Source organism: Struthio camelus, chromosome 6, assembly GCF_040807025.1.
Source record: "Struthio camelus isolate bStrCam1 chromosome 6, bStrCam1.hap1, whole genome shotgun sequence".
Taxonomy (NCBI): Eukaryota; Metazoa; Chordata; class Aves; order Struthioniformes; family Struthionidae; genus Struthio; species Struthio camelus.
Window position 1 is genome coordinate 9,972,501 of NC_090947.1, and position 13,807 is coordinate 9,986,307.

The 13,807-nt window shown below is 41.0% G+C and overlaps 1 protein-coding gene across 1 annotated transcript; it reads left to right on the forward strand.

Annotated features, from left to right (window-relative positions):
* The first annotated feature begins 718 nt into the window (after window positions 1–718).
* On the forward strand, window positions 719–10,613 carry SUMO1 (small ubiquitin like modifier 1). The gene is made up of 5 exons (XM_068948119.1): window positions 719–904; window positions 5,543–5,617; window positions 6,882–6,959; window positions 8,931–9,002; window positions 9,738–10,613. Exons 1-5 carry the CDS (start codon window positions 893–895, stop codon window positions 9,804–9,806), a joined length of 306 nt encoding a protein of 101 aa, XP_068804220.1. The 5' UTR covers window positions 719–892; the 3' UTR covers window positions 9,807–10,613.
* The last annotated feature ends 3,194 nt before the right edge of the window (window positions 10,614–13,807 follow it).

Consider the following 13,807-nt stretch of genomic DNA (forward strand, 5'->3'; position numbering starts at 1 on the left):
GAATTGCATTCAGATTTTATGCTAGAACTTTAAAACTGTCACCTTCTATCCGTGGGGCTAACCTCCCTGCTTTTAAACCTGTCCTTTTGTTTACTGCTAGCAGTGGCGTTTGCAATAGGATCAAGTGTTTGTCATCTCCACTGTTCACCTCTTGGGTTGCTCCAAGGCTGCGAATGGTTCTCGGTGGTGGTTCCTGCAGTGCTCTTGACCTGGTGACGAGGAGGAGGTCATCTTCCCCTTCGTCACCTGGCTCCGCGGAGTGCGTCGCCCCGTTTTATTTAACGCCTTCTCCCCCGTTAATTCTGTGCGGCTCGGTTGGCCGCTGCAGGCCTGCCTGGTGCGATGGCCGCGTGCGTTCCCCGACGGGTCGGCTTCGTTAGCCCCGGTGGCGCTGGTGGGCCCTTCGCGCCTGGAAACGCTTCTGCCTCTCCTTGACTGGAGTTAAAACCTTCTCTGGGGGGAATCAGGACGAGAATCCCCTGCTGGGGGGGGAACACAAGTAGGGTGGGTTAGAAATTCACTGAGTTTTTCAGAAATCCACGGAAACTCGCAGAATTTCGGGGCGCTTCCCGACCCCCCCCCGGCGCTGGCCCTCCTCGCCGGCGGCGCAGAGCGAGGCGCGCGGCCCGTCCGGCCCCGGCTTCCAGAAGGTTCTGGCGGGCGGCGGCGGCGGGCGGCGGCCGGGGCTGGGCGCGCCGAGGGCCCGGCCCGGGGCTGGGCGGGGAGGAGCCGCGGCGGCGGCGGCAGCGGGCCGGGCCGGGCGGGAAGTGATCTCAGGCGCACAGGAAATCCCGCCCGCGCCGCGGCCTGTGTTTGTGCTGCGGCGGAGAGAAAGGGAGCGGAGCGCCTGCCGCGGCCCAGCCGAGCCTGCCGCACGCGAGGGGGCGAAGCCATGTCTGACCAGGTACCGGCGGGGCTGGGGGGGGGGGGAGGCGGGCGGCCCGGCCTGCGCCTCGGCCGGGCTCTGCTCGCCAGCCCCGAGGGCGCGGAGCGGCCCGGCCCGGGGCGGCTCGGCGCGGCGCCGAGGCCCTTTCCTTTCGTTTTCGCTGTCCCGGCCGTGAGGCAGGTCGCTCTGCCGGGGCGGGATGGCTCGCCGGGCGTTGCGGCGCGCAGCCCTCCGCGCTCGGCGGCGTGAGCTGTCGGCCGGCCGGGAGTTAACGCGGCACGGCAGGGTGGTTTTGTTCCCCGCCGTGCCCTTATTTCACGCGTTGCCCCCCTCCCCCCCCCCCAAGTGACAGCTTTGTCACGGCGGTTTGACTTCGGGGGAAATCAACGGCAGCGCCGGCGAATGTTTCCTGCCGTGCCGGGAAGCCAAGGGTAGTATTAATGCAAGTCATGAACTGAAAAATTATTCCGAAACCACGGTAAATCTTAGGATATGCTGTTGCCCCCGTTGAGGAGTAGCCTTGGCACCTTGTGACCCGCGAACAGAAGTCACTGCTGTGTGAGCTGGGTCCGTGCCCCCCCCCCCCCCCCCCCGACTTTGGAGCACAATGAAACTCTTGGTGGTGTTACTGCCTGGCTCTGCCTGCGAGAGCGCGGCGAGCGCTAGCTCTCATCAGGACGCGTTTCCAGTGCGGTAACAGGCAGGCGAGTGTCTGCAGAAAAGGAAGAAAAAAAAAAAATCAAATTATGAACGAGATTCTGTGGACTGCTCTTTATGTGGCCTGTTCTGTCGCTCATGTTTGTGAACTGATGAGGCACGTTTTAACACATAACAGCATTCATTAAGTAATTCCTTCTCCAGTCCAGTCCTGCTAAGGTGTATGCATGTTCATTCTTCTTTGGGACTGCTTGAAGTATGTAAAATTCATTGTATGTGAAAGCCTTTATTGGATATGTGTCTTAGAGGCACATATCCCAGAAGGTGCATTGGATAAGGGCCCTATTTTTCTTTTTTTTTTTTCCTTTGGAAATGCCTGTGCTAAACATTATCATATGTTTTGGCATTGACTGCTGGGGTAGAGGGACTGTGTAACAAGACCTAAACAGATGTACAAGTAACAGTATAACATAAAGTGAATATCGCCTAACCATAGATCTCATTTCTCTCTTTATCAATGCTACTGGAATAATCAGGTTGCCTGAAGTTGTAGGTTGTTTACAATAGCCTCCTTCTTGGTCCTGGAATCAAGATGTTAAGAGGATGATCTCTGTCAGTAGTTATAATTCTAGCTCTTTTTTCTTGTTATGTAGATAAAGATGCATAGTTGGTTTAGTTTCTTTATTCTCAATTACAAACTAACTTACTCGATTTAAAAAAAAAAAACTGTAGCAACAAGGGTAAACTTCTTAGAACCACGTGGCTGCTTGGTGGGATCGCAGCAGAAGGGGAAAAAGAGAAGTAACCCCCCCCCCCCCGAAGTCTCAGGCTGTTCTTATTCTCATTCCATCTAGATGAAAGCATTTTTATCTCTTTGTGTACTGTGGATAGGAAATGCTGTGGCACAATTGTACATACTTTCCTATTCCTGTCACAAATGTAAGAGTTTGTTTGCTGAGCTGGGGATGCACAGTGTAATCTTCCTCCTCTTGCAATTTTGATGCCAAAAGATGGTCTCAAGTATGCTGAGCAGGGCCTTTTTTAGGCTTGGATAGTGAAGTTGGAATGCTTCAGAATAATAGTAGATACAGTTTGTTGTTGGAGGGAATTTGCAATAAGTTGCCTTACAATGTTTATTTTGTGGTTCCATTAGTGGCAATAGCAAATACCTGGCACGCTGGGTTGCATTTCATCCAGGGAACTTTGAGTGCTTTGCAGTCATGAATGCGGTGTTAATATAATTGAGACAGTATTAGGGACCTTATTTTGTGCTATTTAGGAAAACTGTGGAATGAAGCCTTTAGAAATTTAGGAGTCTAGTGAAAAGTTAAACTTGGGGTGTTGTGGTGTTTGGGTTTTTTTGATGTAACCATTTCTTTAGCAGTTCAACTAAAAATCTGGATGTTTGCTTGTGGATCATGGATTTTGTTAATGGATGCTCGTAATTTAGTAACTTTGCAATCTACTTGCTTCCTTTGTTCTTAAGTATTTTTCTGCTGGCTTTTCTATTTGGCATTGAATGGCAGTATAGTTAGCACTGACAAAATGCAGGGAGCTGTTTTAGACTTGCTGAGTCTTGTTGTATTCTGTTTTCAAATCTTCTGCTTTTTTTAACTACCATTACTGGCTTTTTCAATGCTGATTTGATCCTATTTCTTTTTTTCCTGAAATTCCAGCTCTACTCTTTGCGTTTTTTTTTTTCATGGACGAGGGGTTGTTGGGGCTTTAAACATGCACCTTTATGGTAGGCTGATGTTTTAAGCCTCTACTTTCTACTGTTTGCTCCTTTCCCTATTGGTGTCTAGTACGTGAGTTCTCTGTCCCCAAGGGTAGGAATCAAACATTATGAATCATTGCTTTCCACTCATATTGGCTAGAGGTGCTGTTATAGTAGCAATGATGATTTGTCATACCTTGTACAGAGTGATTTGTTACGGAAAGCTATAAGAGGTAGATCTGCTATAATGCACAGAACTGGATAAACTGCTATGAAGCCCTTTACTGCTGGGACAATACGCTGGTATGCAGTTTAATTCTTATGCAAAGCAGAATAAGATACTGACTTGAAATTTCATGTGAAGAGATGGGATGTTCTGATAAATTCCTTGGGCAACAGCAAAACAGGAGGCAGTTATAAAAGTTAGAGTTTGGATTTGTAGAGATCTGAATCTCTTCTGCATCCCTAGAGGTTAGTAATCCTACATACAGACCAAAAATGTTATTTGTGCAAGCCGTCCATATGAAAGAGATGAGACAGGTCTGCAGGACAGATTGCAGTTTCTTTTTTTTTTCCCTCTTTGAGTCAGGAGTGGAAGTTACTGTATTTTTTTTTTAAATTTATTTCCACAAATAGTGCCATGAGATCTGAGTTGAGATACGTTAGAAAGGGAAAACTTTGGTAAGAAATGCAATTGCTGTGTTTATATATCAGGGAAGACTCCTTTCACATTTCAACAGTGACTTGCTTTGAGACCTGGGGGTGATTGTCTAGGTTCTTGCAGGCTTGAGGTTAGTTTCTGGGATGAGCTTGAAGAGTGAAAATTCAGTCCCAGCATTCCAGATAGTGGGTATTTAAAATAAAAGCATTCAAACAAAGTGGGGTTCTCTTGCTCATGCTTTTTTGCTGTCACCGAAACTGAATGGATCTGGCTGAAAGCAGTGAGTCGAAATGATACAAAGAGATCTTCCTCTCCAGACTGAGACTTGCACTGGACTTGCATAGTTAGGGAAAGCATTTGCAGACTTCTCCTCCCCCACCTCGAGGTCTTAATATTCAAAGAAGTTGTGCATGTTTCATCTCTTTTTTTTAAAGGGGGTTAAAAAAGGGCTTGTTTGTCATTTTAGTCTGGAGATAGAGCCCTATCTGGATGGTTTTAATCTATAAGGGTAGTATGTATGTGTGTTGCTTGATCCCAAAGCTCGAGTCCAGCCACACAAAGGATGTTTCTGTATATGCAGCAAAAAGCTGCTTTATGGCTGGGAAAACATATATGGTAGGCACCTGTACGTGTTTTGCTTTTGTCCACTGTGCTAAGCAATCACATATGAAAGAAAGATTTAAAGCATGGTCAGCAGGGTATCCTTGTTTCTGACTACTCGGGAGGATTTCTTCATCAAGCACCATCTGGACCTGAGGCAGTATGTAAGATCCCTTTGTGCTGTAATGGAAGATAACCGAAGGCCTCATCCAACATATGTAGTTACAGGTGAGGGATGGGGTTAACAGTACCTCATCTCTGGCTTATCTATCAGCAGTTCACATGAAAACTTAAGTTTTTAATTTGTGTCTTCCTGAACCTAGCATTTGAACCTTGTTTGAAGAGCTTTTGTGCTTAAGCTACTGAATCAAACTTGCCTGTAATCATTCTTATCCTGGAAAGATGTCAAAACATTGTAGTTCTTAGAACTATAACTTTTAAGAATGGTCGTCTTACAGCAAACATGTTGGAAGGAAGCAGGTAATTGGTGCTGTTTTGTTGTCATTGGAGGGAAGGTGGCTGACCATTCTTTTGAAAGTAGTAACTACTGTCGATGCAGTGGAAAGACTGAAAAGTGAAAAATGTTTGCATGTATTCTGTTCACTCTTGCTCTGTGTTTTTGTTTTGTTTAATTTTGTTTTGGTTTTTTGGTCAAGTGACTGAGTCTTAGTACCTTTTCATTATTTCTCTTTTGTGGTCTGTTTGTTCACTGGGAGTTAGTGGTGTAAAATTGTACTTTTAATTTTTGCATCTGTTGTCATCTATTTTCAAATGATCCTTCTTCCATTTCTTATGTTCTCTATGATGTTTCTCTTCCATCGTGAAATTTTTCACATGCGATCATACAGCCTTTCATAACGCTATGACACTGTTGGTTTCACACGTAGAAAGGAAGAAAGAAGGTGCCTCGGGTAGTTTGTATTTAATGTAATGTAAGGAGGATGGCGGTTGCCATACTGTCCAGTGAAAATAATGAAATGTACTTTATCAGAGTATTTTTTGGAATATGTTTTTCTTGCAGGAAGCAAAACCTTCAGCTGAGGACTTAGGAGATAAGAAAGAGGGAGAGTACATTAAACTCAAAGTCATTGGGCAGGTGAGTGGTTTTTTTATATACATACATGCTTGTGGATGTCTGGAGGTGTAAGGTTTTTTGTACTGTAGGAATGAACAGATGAAAGCTGACACTTTGAGTTCTTCAATCTAGATTTTTCCTAAATAAACAATTTATCTGTTGCCAGTGATGTCTGTTAGTCTACTCTCTGGCTGTTGTGTGAGGGTTTTTGAAAAGCTATGTAAGTTATCCTTCTGAGAATTTGGTCAGTGTGATCCCTATCTTAAGGTTAGAGAAACTGATGCATTGAGGGGTTAATTTTTCCAAAATCATGGAAGCAATATTGTGGCAAAGCTGAAATTCAGGTCTTTGGAGCTCATTTAGCGCATAAGCCTGAGGTCATCTTTCCTGGACAGGGATCAGAAGAGGATGCTGTTGGTTGACTTGGTGGTGGATGTGAGGGGTGGATTATAGGTCTGAATTTAAGTTGTGTTGGAATGAAAGTGTCCAGATGTGCCTTGAACAGAAGTCCTCAGCAAAGAACCCCTAGTTCATTTAATTGATTTCAATATTGTTTGGAAGTATTGGCATGATTGCTTTATTGACTGGAGACAGATGACCTAAGTAGTGCTAGCATAAATTAGCTTACCTCTTGCTAGTTTAATCAGCAATAATGAGGACGCATTCAAAGGCTAATTATGACCCACTTGCTTTATGCACAGAATCTCTTGCAGTCAGTTGCATTTGCAGCCATTTTGACAGTTCTAGTTATTTATATATCTTTCTTTAGCTGATAGAAAGGACTACAGAATGAGACTTAAATTCACTTTAGGTTAATGTTGTGTTGCCAAGTCAGCCTGTATCCTAACTTCTAGATAATTACACTAATTGATTAAGGTTTAATGTAAATGTTGAAGTGCAAGCTTTAACTTGTCTCTTCTGGAATCTGAGAGTGAAAGTCCCCTGCATATGTATGTTTGTATTGTGTAAGTACATCAGCTGGGTAAAAGATGGAAGCACAGACTGAAGTAAGTATGGTTTTTAAAGCTTTTAAATCTAAAACCTCCGTAGTGAGCCTGAGGCTATATCAGACCATCTGTTTTAAATGCTTCCATGAAAGTGAATGATGAGTTTAATGCATCATAATATAGTCTTCTAAGATGATTTACCAGTTGCTAAGGTATTCACAGTGATAGTTAAACTGTGTTCAGTGCTAGTTTAACAGCAATACAAGTCTCAAAACTAGTGTAGATGAAGTTAGCAATTGCTGCAAAGAGGATAACATTTTTTTCCTTCCTGTTCTTAGGACAGCAGTGAAATTCACTTCAAGGTGAAAATGACAACACACCTCAAGAAACTCAAAGAATCGTACTGTCAAAGACAGGTTTGTAAAACAATGGCGCTATCTCTTATTTAAAAAAAAAAAAAAAGCAAACACCACTTTTGCTTTTGTACTCTTACTATACTTTCAAAGACATTTGTTGTGACAGGAAAGCTTCTGTTTAGTTACCAGCAGGACCAATATTTGACAGGATAAATATAATTGATTTCCTCATTTCTTTTGGCAGATAAAGGTATTTCTATTAAAAAGCCTGTTGCAAATTTTGTAATGAGTTCAAATTACTGGTTGAAACTATATGGTAGCTGTTCAGAAAACAAAGGTTAACTTCTAGTATACTCAGGCATATATTTATAGCTATTGTAAAATCTTGCTGCTCCAAGTGAAATCCCATGAAAACTGCAGGATACTGATGCTGTAAGCATGAGGGCAGCCTTAGACGTAGTTACTGTTGTTCATATGGTAATCTGTTAACGTTAGCTATTATGCCTTAATTTAAACAAACTGCAATATTAATGTTTGATGTAGGTAAGTAGTAATTACTGTTACCAGGACAATAAATTTATCTTCACTTTAAGATTCTGTGGCAGGTATTATGGATTCACTGCTACTAAGCATTTGCAGAGGCCTTGGCCTGGTTTATTCCAGCTTTGGGGTTAGAAGATGCCTTTTGTGTGGCCTTGTCTTGTTGTGTTCAAGTCCACTTCAGCAGATACTATCTTAAGAATTAGTGCTTTGCTTTTTTATGTTATACATTGAGACAAGTTGAACTTGTCAATGGAAGCGTTCCTTTGTAGAAATGCTTGCTCGTGCCTTGTTCATACTATGGTGCATTAGATTTTCAGTCTTTGTACGCTAATGTCAGCATGCTGCTATACAGCTTGCTATCTGACTGGCATAGGAGGAAAGAAAATATGAGATTGAGCACCAGAAGTGTTTGTAGCAAAATCCAAGTGACTGAAGCTGTGACTCCTTCTATAAAGTTAAAATTTTAGATCAAGTCTGGAAATAATTGATGCAGTAGCCTTACTGAGTGACTGAAGTATACATATGTGAATTTTTCAAAAAAGAATGGTTGTTATAACAGACATGGCTGAAATCTGGAGAACCTCTTATTACCTTCGCCTACAGTCGACACATTTTTCTGGTGTCAGGGTAATCTTTTTCTGGTAGGGGACTGTGAACATTTCTTCTGAGTGGATTGGGGGATTGTTACAGTGTGAGGAGCTTTTCCCCTATGATTTTTTTTTTCCTGGTAATTTATAAGCAATACTTCTGAGATGTAATTGGTGCACAAAACAGGTCATATTTCGCTTGCATTTGTTTTGCTCATAATGCTCTTGAAAGAAGAAAAAGATGAAGTGTTAGCCTCACCTGTTTAGGTGAGGTATGATATTCAGCTGTAACACAGGCACACTGTATGACAGGTATACTGTGACTTAATCTTATGCACCCATTGGGGTGCTTCTTTCTCCCTGTTTGAATGGTGCTTCTTTCTGCTTCTCACCTCTGCTCTCTCCCCTGCACAACATAAAACTTCTGCAGATTGGATAATGGTGAAGGGTGCTGTTCCTTCTTATGTTGCTGTAGGGTTGGGAAAGCGAGGGAGGGGGCTTCTGAAGTACATGTCATGTTATTCATGTTGTGGTAGAATCCTTAATAAGGGTGTGAGCATACTTAGTTCAGAAAAAGACTTTGACTTCCATACGTAAAATTGTCTTGGGAAGGAGGGTGTAGGAATGAATACTTCAAAAAAAGCAGGGGGGATGATGCTGAAGAAACTTCCCAGTTGTTGAACTCCTGTGTGACTTTGAAATAAACATGCACGTTAGTGCTAACATTCTCCTTGACTTGCTCTTTCAGAGTCTACGTGGGAGCCACAGAATAATTGAGCTTACTGTAAAAAAGGAACAGTTTCCTTTTTGATTTTTCACATGGGTTGTTTTTATTGAAAATGTATGTCTTATGAATATGTGCAAGTTTCAGTTACATTTTCTTGTATATATGTTTTCTTAGGGTGTTCCAATGAATTCACTCAGGTTCCTCTTCGAGGGTCAGAGAATTACTGATAATCATACCCCCAAGGAGGTGAGTTTTCTCTTTCTAGAAAGTGTTCACTGGAAAAATTAAATACATATGTGATAAGTTTCTGTTCAGCCAGGCTGCTAACCTGAAGATATTTCTTTAAATAGAGTCAATTCTGGCTCTCATTTATTAGAAGAAAGTGCAAATAAATAGAAAATAGGTTACTTTTGTTATCCAGTGACTTCTAGCAACTGGTATGACAAAGCAGGAAGAAACATTGAGTTATAGTAATGACCTTTTGAAAAAATCTGAAAGAAAACTGTGTATTGTGGAATTGGTTAAATTATCCTCTTTGAGGGAACAGTTGTAAGCAGGCAATCTGAGTTGCAAGCTTTGGGTCTTAGCTGTATTGTGAGGTAGGAGCGTGCTGTTTATAAGCCATGTGGCTCTACAACTGGTGCATTAGCTATGTCAGTGGTTGCATTCCTGTGCATCTGTTGCACAAGAAAGGATTTAGAGAAAGATAAAGCTGGTGCCTTCCAAGCTGATGTGTTCTGCTCCACGAGTGGATTTAAGGGCTGCTCCTTTGACTGAGATGTGCTGTAGAGATGAAACATGAGAGAGAGACAAAATCACTAGCGATGGCTAGTAAGATAGTGATTGAAAATTTCTTAACCCGTTTGTCTTCTGAAGGATTATGGTGAGACAGAGGAACAAACCATTCTATAGCTTGTCTAGGACCTTCTCTGAACACCAGATTTATAACAATTATGTGCTGTTTTTTCTCTGTTCTCACAGCTGGGGATGGAGGAGGAAGATGTGATTGAAGTTTATCAGGAACAGACGGGGGGTCACTCAACAGTTTAGATCCTTCTGTTTTCTTTCCCCTTGATCCTTTTTTATTTTTAAATAATAGTTCTTTTGTAATGTGGTGTTCAACACTGAATTGAAACTGGCACCCCATCTCTGGGAGTTTATTTTCAAGCGTCTGGTATTTGAATTCTCGTGCTCATTATACACTATTGTTTCTGTTTTCATTGTGCTGAACTTCTGTGATCCAGCTGCAGCCCTGCTCCTGTTTTTCCCTTCCGCCCTCCCCTTTAGAAATACACGTACACACATGCATTTGTATGTTCACTAGGTTCGTGCATTTCAGGCACGAAGGTTGTAAGATCTGCCAGGTGGGCGAGTGTTCTTAATGACTTCCATATCGGCCCTGAAGTTTTGATGTGTGACTGTTTCACTCCTGGACTATAACTTTCAGTGCGAGACGAAGTTTTTCAGAGAACTAAACTGTGGAGAAATTGTGTATCCATAACTCAGAGCTATTTTGCTTAAATTGTGCTGATGGCCCAGCGAAGAAGATTACCAAGTTGGAAATGGAAAAGCTAGAACTGTTGTCATCTGTACTTTGCTCCAGAGATGGCTTTGCTGAAGACATAAAATTGAAAACCCTAATGATTCTTAAATCTTGCCAGAAGAGCCCAGAAGCATTCTAACTTCATATAGCAATTAGTACACACAGGTATTCATGCAAGAATGTTCACAGCAGACAACTGGTGTTACTTTGACACTCTTGTTTGTACCTTTTGGCCTGGGACGTGGGTTTTGAATGGACATTGTCTGTACCAGCTTCATTAAAATAAACAAGAAAAACGATTTTATAAACAATAATTTGTATCTTCTTTTCAAATGTTTGGAAATGAACAAAAACATAACAAGTGATAACTAAAACTTGTCTTTCTAGTACATATCCATCGAAGCCAGAAGAATTGTGCTCTGTAAATATGCCTCATAAAAAAAAAAAAAACATTTACTTATTTTTCACTTGTCCTAGTAAAACGCTTGATCAGTTTGGTTTGTAGGTAATTTTTTGAGACTACTAGCTATTTCTTGTTCTATTGGTAGAGAATATTCATATACAGTTAAGCTTCACTTTATATCCTCAAGGGTTAGATTGAAAATGCAACTTTGAGGGAAATATGAAGAGGGTTTTCTTAATAACTATGTGTCATTTAATCATGATGTCACAGAAATAATCCTTATATGATGGATGAACTGTCTTGGCATATCCATGTTATTAGGCACCACTGTGAGGGTTCTCTTTATGTAATAGCTAGTTACAGGGTTCTAAATGGTCAGTTTGAAATAACCTGTTATGCCCCATTGGGTATGAAAGCTCTGATAGGAGGTTACAGGCAGGGCAGTGCAGAGCGTTCTGCACTCTCCCTGCTTCATCGCTCCTGCGGATAAATAGGTCTTGTTTCTGCTTTGGTTTTGTTGTGTAAATCACAATCACTTTATGAATGCCAAATTCATTTAAAGACGCACATTTTAGTGCTGGCATACTTAGATGAAATTGCAGATGGGTTTTGAATCATCAGGTTTTTATGGCACTCGCGGTAAAGTTATAAATGCATTTCCTTTCATGCCTGTGGTTCCAATGTCCTATTTCTGCTCTAGCAATATACTTTTGTACGCATAGTTGCACTAAGCAATTTTTTAAAGATTAAAATTTTTGTTTACAAAATGTCAGAATATGGGGTTTTCTTAAAGTATTCTATGTAATTAAATTCTTTGGGGGAAGGAGGGACTGCTATTGTGATGTAGAACAATGCTTTCTTTGGACTGCTCTCCAATTGCTTTTTTAGAATATCCAATATATCTGCTTCAGGGTACCAGAAATAAGTAGCCTTGTAATTTAATATCACATCCTAATTTAAATTTGTGCACTGCTCTTGTTAGTAGGCAAGTTCTCATTATTCCTGTCTTACAAATTAAGAACTGAGGCACAGGGAACAGTGGCTTGCTCAGGTCACTCAGGAAGCTGAAAGTGGAGCTGGGAAAAGAATCCAGATCCCCTGGATTCAGTACTAGTATTCTAGTTGCTGCACCAATTTTCTTTGATTCTTACCGCCCACCTTCCTCTTCCAAGTCTGCATTTTAGATGCTTGTTTATATCAACTTTCTAGCTGAAGTATTGCATTTAACTCTTTTGAGGCTATGGAGGAGGATTTGCTGTGGAATGGTATTTTGGCTTCGGTGGGATGACACTCAGGCTGAGGTCCTGTGACCTTGTTCTAAAACATCTCTTTAGAGTGTGTAGTACCAGTGGCAAACTGATGTAACCTCTTTCTCAGGTTTGTTATGAAGCCTTAAGGAGTTAGTTCCTAAAAGGAGCTGCTGGTCTATAGAAATGTCTGTACTGTTACAGCTATTGATGAAACAGTAATAACAGCAAAACTACTCCACTTCAAATATTAGTATTAATGTTTGTATAAAATGAGAAGATGCACAAGCTTCTGCACACAGATGCATGATTACCTTTTTAAGGAAGTTCATTTTTGGATGTTGTACACTGAAGCAAAACCTGATTTTTGAAGTTGAGGAGTGGGCAGAGACTTTTTTTTTCCTCTTTTCTCTGGAAGAAGTTATACTTTTTAGAGTTTCTTTCTGAAAATGCAGTCTTGGGTGGAACTGATAAACAACCACTCATGCCTTTGAAGCTAGTGACTGGAAGTCAGATTGGCCTTTGTATGTTGGAGGAAGAATAGAGAAGAGGATTTTCTTTTCTAAGTTTTTTCCTTTATATGCTTACCAGTATATTAGAGTAATTGATGAGAGCCCTTGGTTGCATTACTAGTGTATTTTTTTTTAAGTGAGAGGGAATGAAACCACCTTCACTGAGATGGTTTTGCCTTAAATATTTTTAATTAGGAAAATTGCATCTTTAATATCCACTATAGTGGTGTATAAAGGCTGTATTGATAAGTGCTGTCTGTGTTCGTATTTGCTTACAGCTGGTATGTTTAAAGGAGCTGTATATTCTCTTAAAAGTGTATATACTTGAGTGTAAATCCAACAAAAGATTGTGCAGTTAAATGTGTTTGCAGGATTTGTACTTCAGTTAAAATTTCAGATGGTGCTAAAACTTGATCTGCCACAAACTCTTCTGGCTACTGAATAGTACAGGTTTTTAATTCTTACTACTTTAAACAGAAATTATTTTAAAGAGTACAATACAAATAATTCTGACCTGTGCATCTTCTGTAAACATTTCTGAGTAATTGCTGTGCAGGTAAGCTTTCTTCATTGAGAAGATCAGCTTCTGAGACTCCATACAGAGAGCTGTAGGAACGGTGCATGTTAATTGGTAACTGTAAATTGGTGGGAGTTTTTTTGCTTTTAGAACCAGTGCTTGATAAATATTTAATTCAAATGAAATTCATTTTCAATTTAGGAAGACCACAAAAATTGATTACTTTTCTCCCCAGATCTACAGGAACTTCAATATAATTTGAATCTACAAAATGTTTCTTTCTTTTGCTAGATTAATACTAGTGAAGCAGAAAACAAGATGAACCTGGTATGAAAGGAAGAAAAGTTTATCTTGTTTATTTCTGTAGTGCATAGGGCTAACACTGAAGTCATCTAGTCTTTTCTGAAATAGTAGTACATAAATCAGTTGTTTTGGGGGATCCCTCTGAAAGTCAGAACTGAGGTCTTTCATACCTCATGTAAACTGTGACAGTTCCAGTGTTTTCTGTCTTACTACGAAATGGCCTAAAGAATCTGGGCTGAAGCAGCAAAGGATAAACAACATGTACTCTGGCACCTCAAGAGGTTGTAAAGGTCATTGTGGTCTGTCTAGGTTAATTTCTACTAGCTGATAAAAAAGATGAATGCTTTTACTTCCTATCTATAGGGTGCATATACAGACTAGACTTGTAATCTGGGAAAACAAGTTTGGGAGCGAGAGTAGCACCTATCCAGTAAAGGAACATTGTTCTGATTTTGAATCAGGTTAGAACCTTGAATTATGTTTGAACTGAAAGAGCTCACTGCAGTGACCCATCTCTGGCACTAAG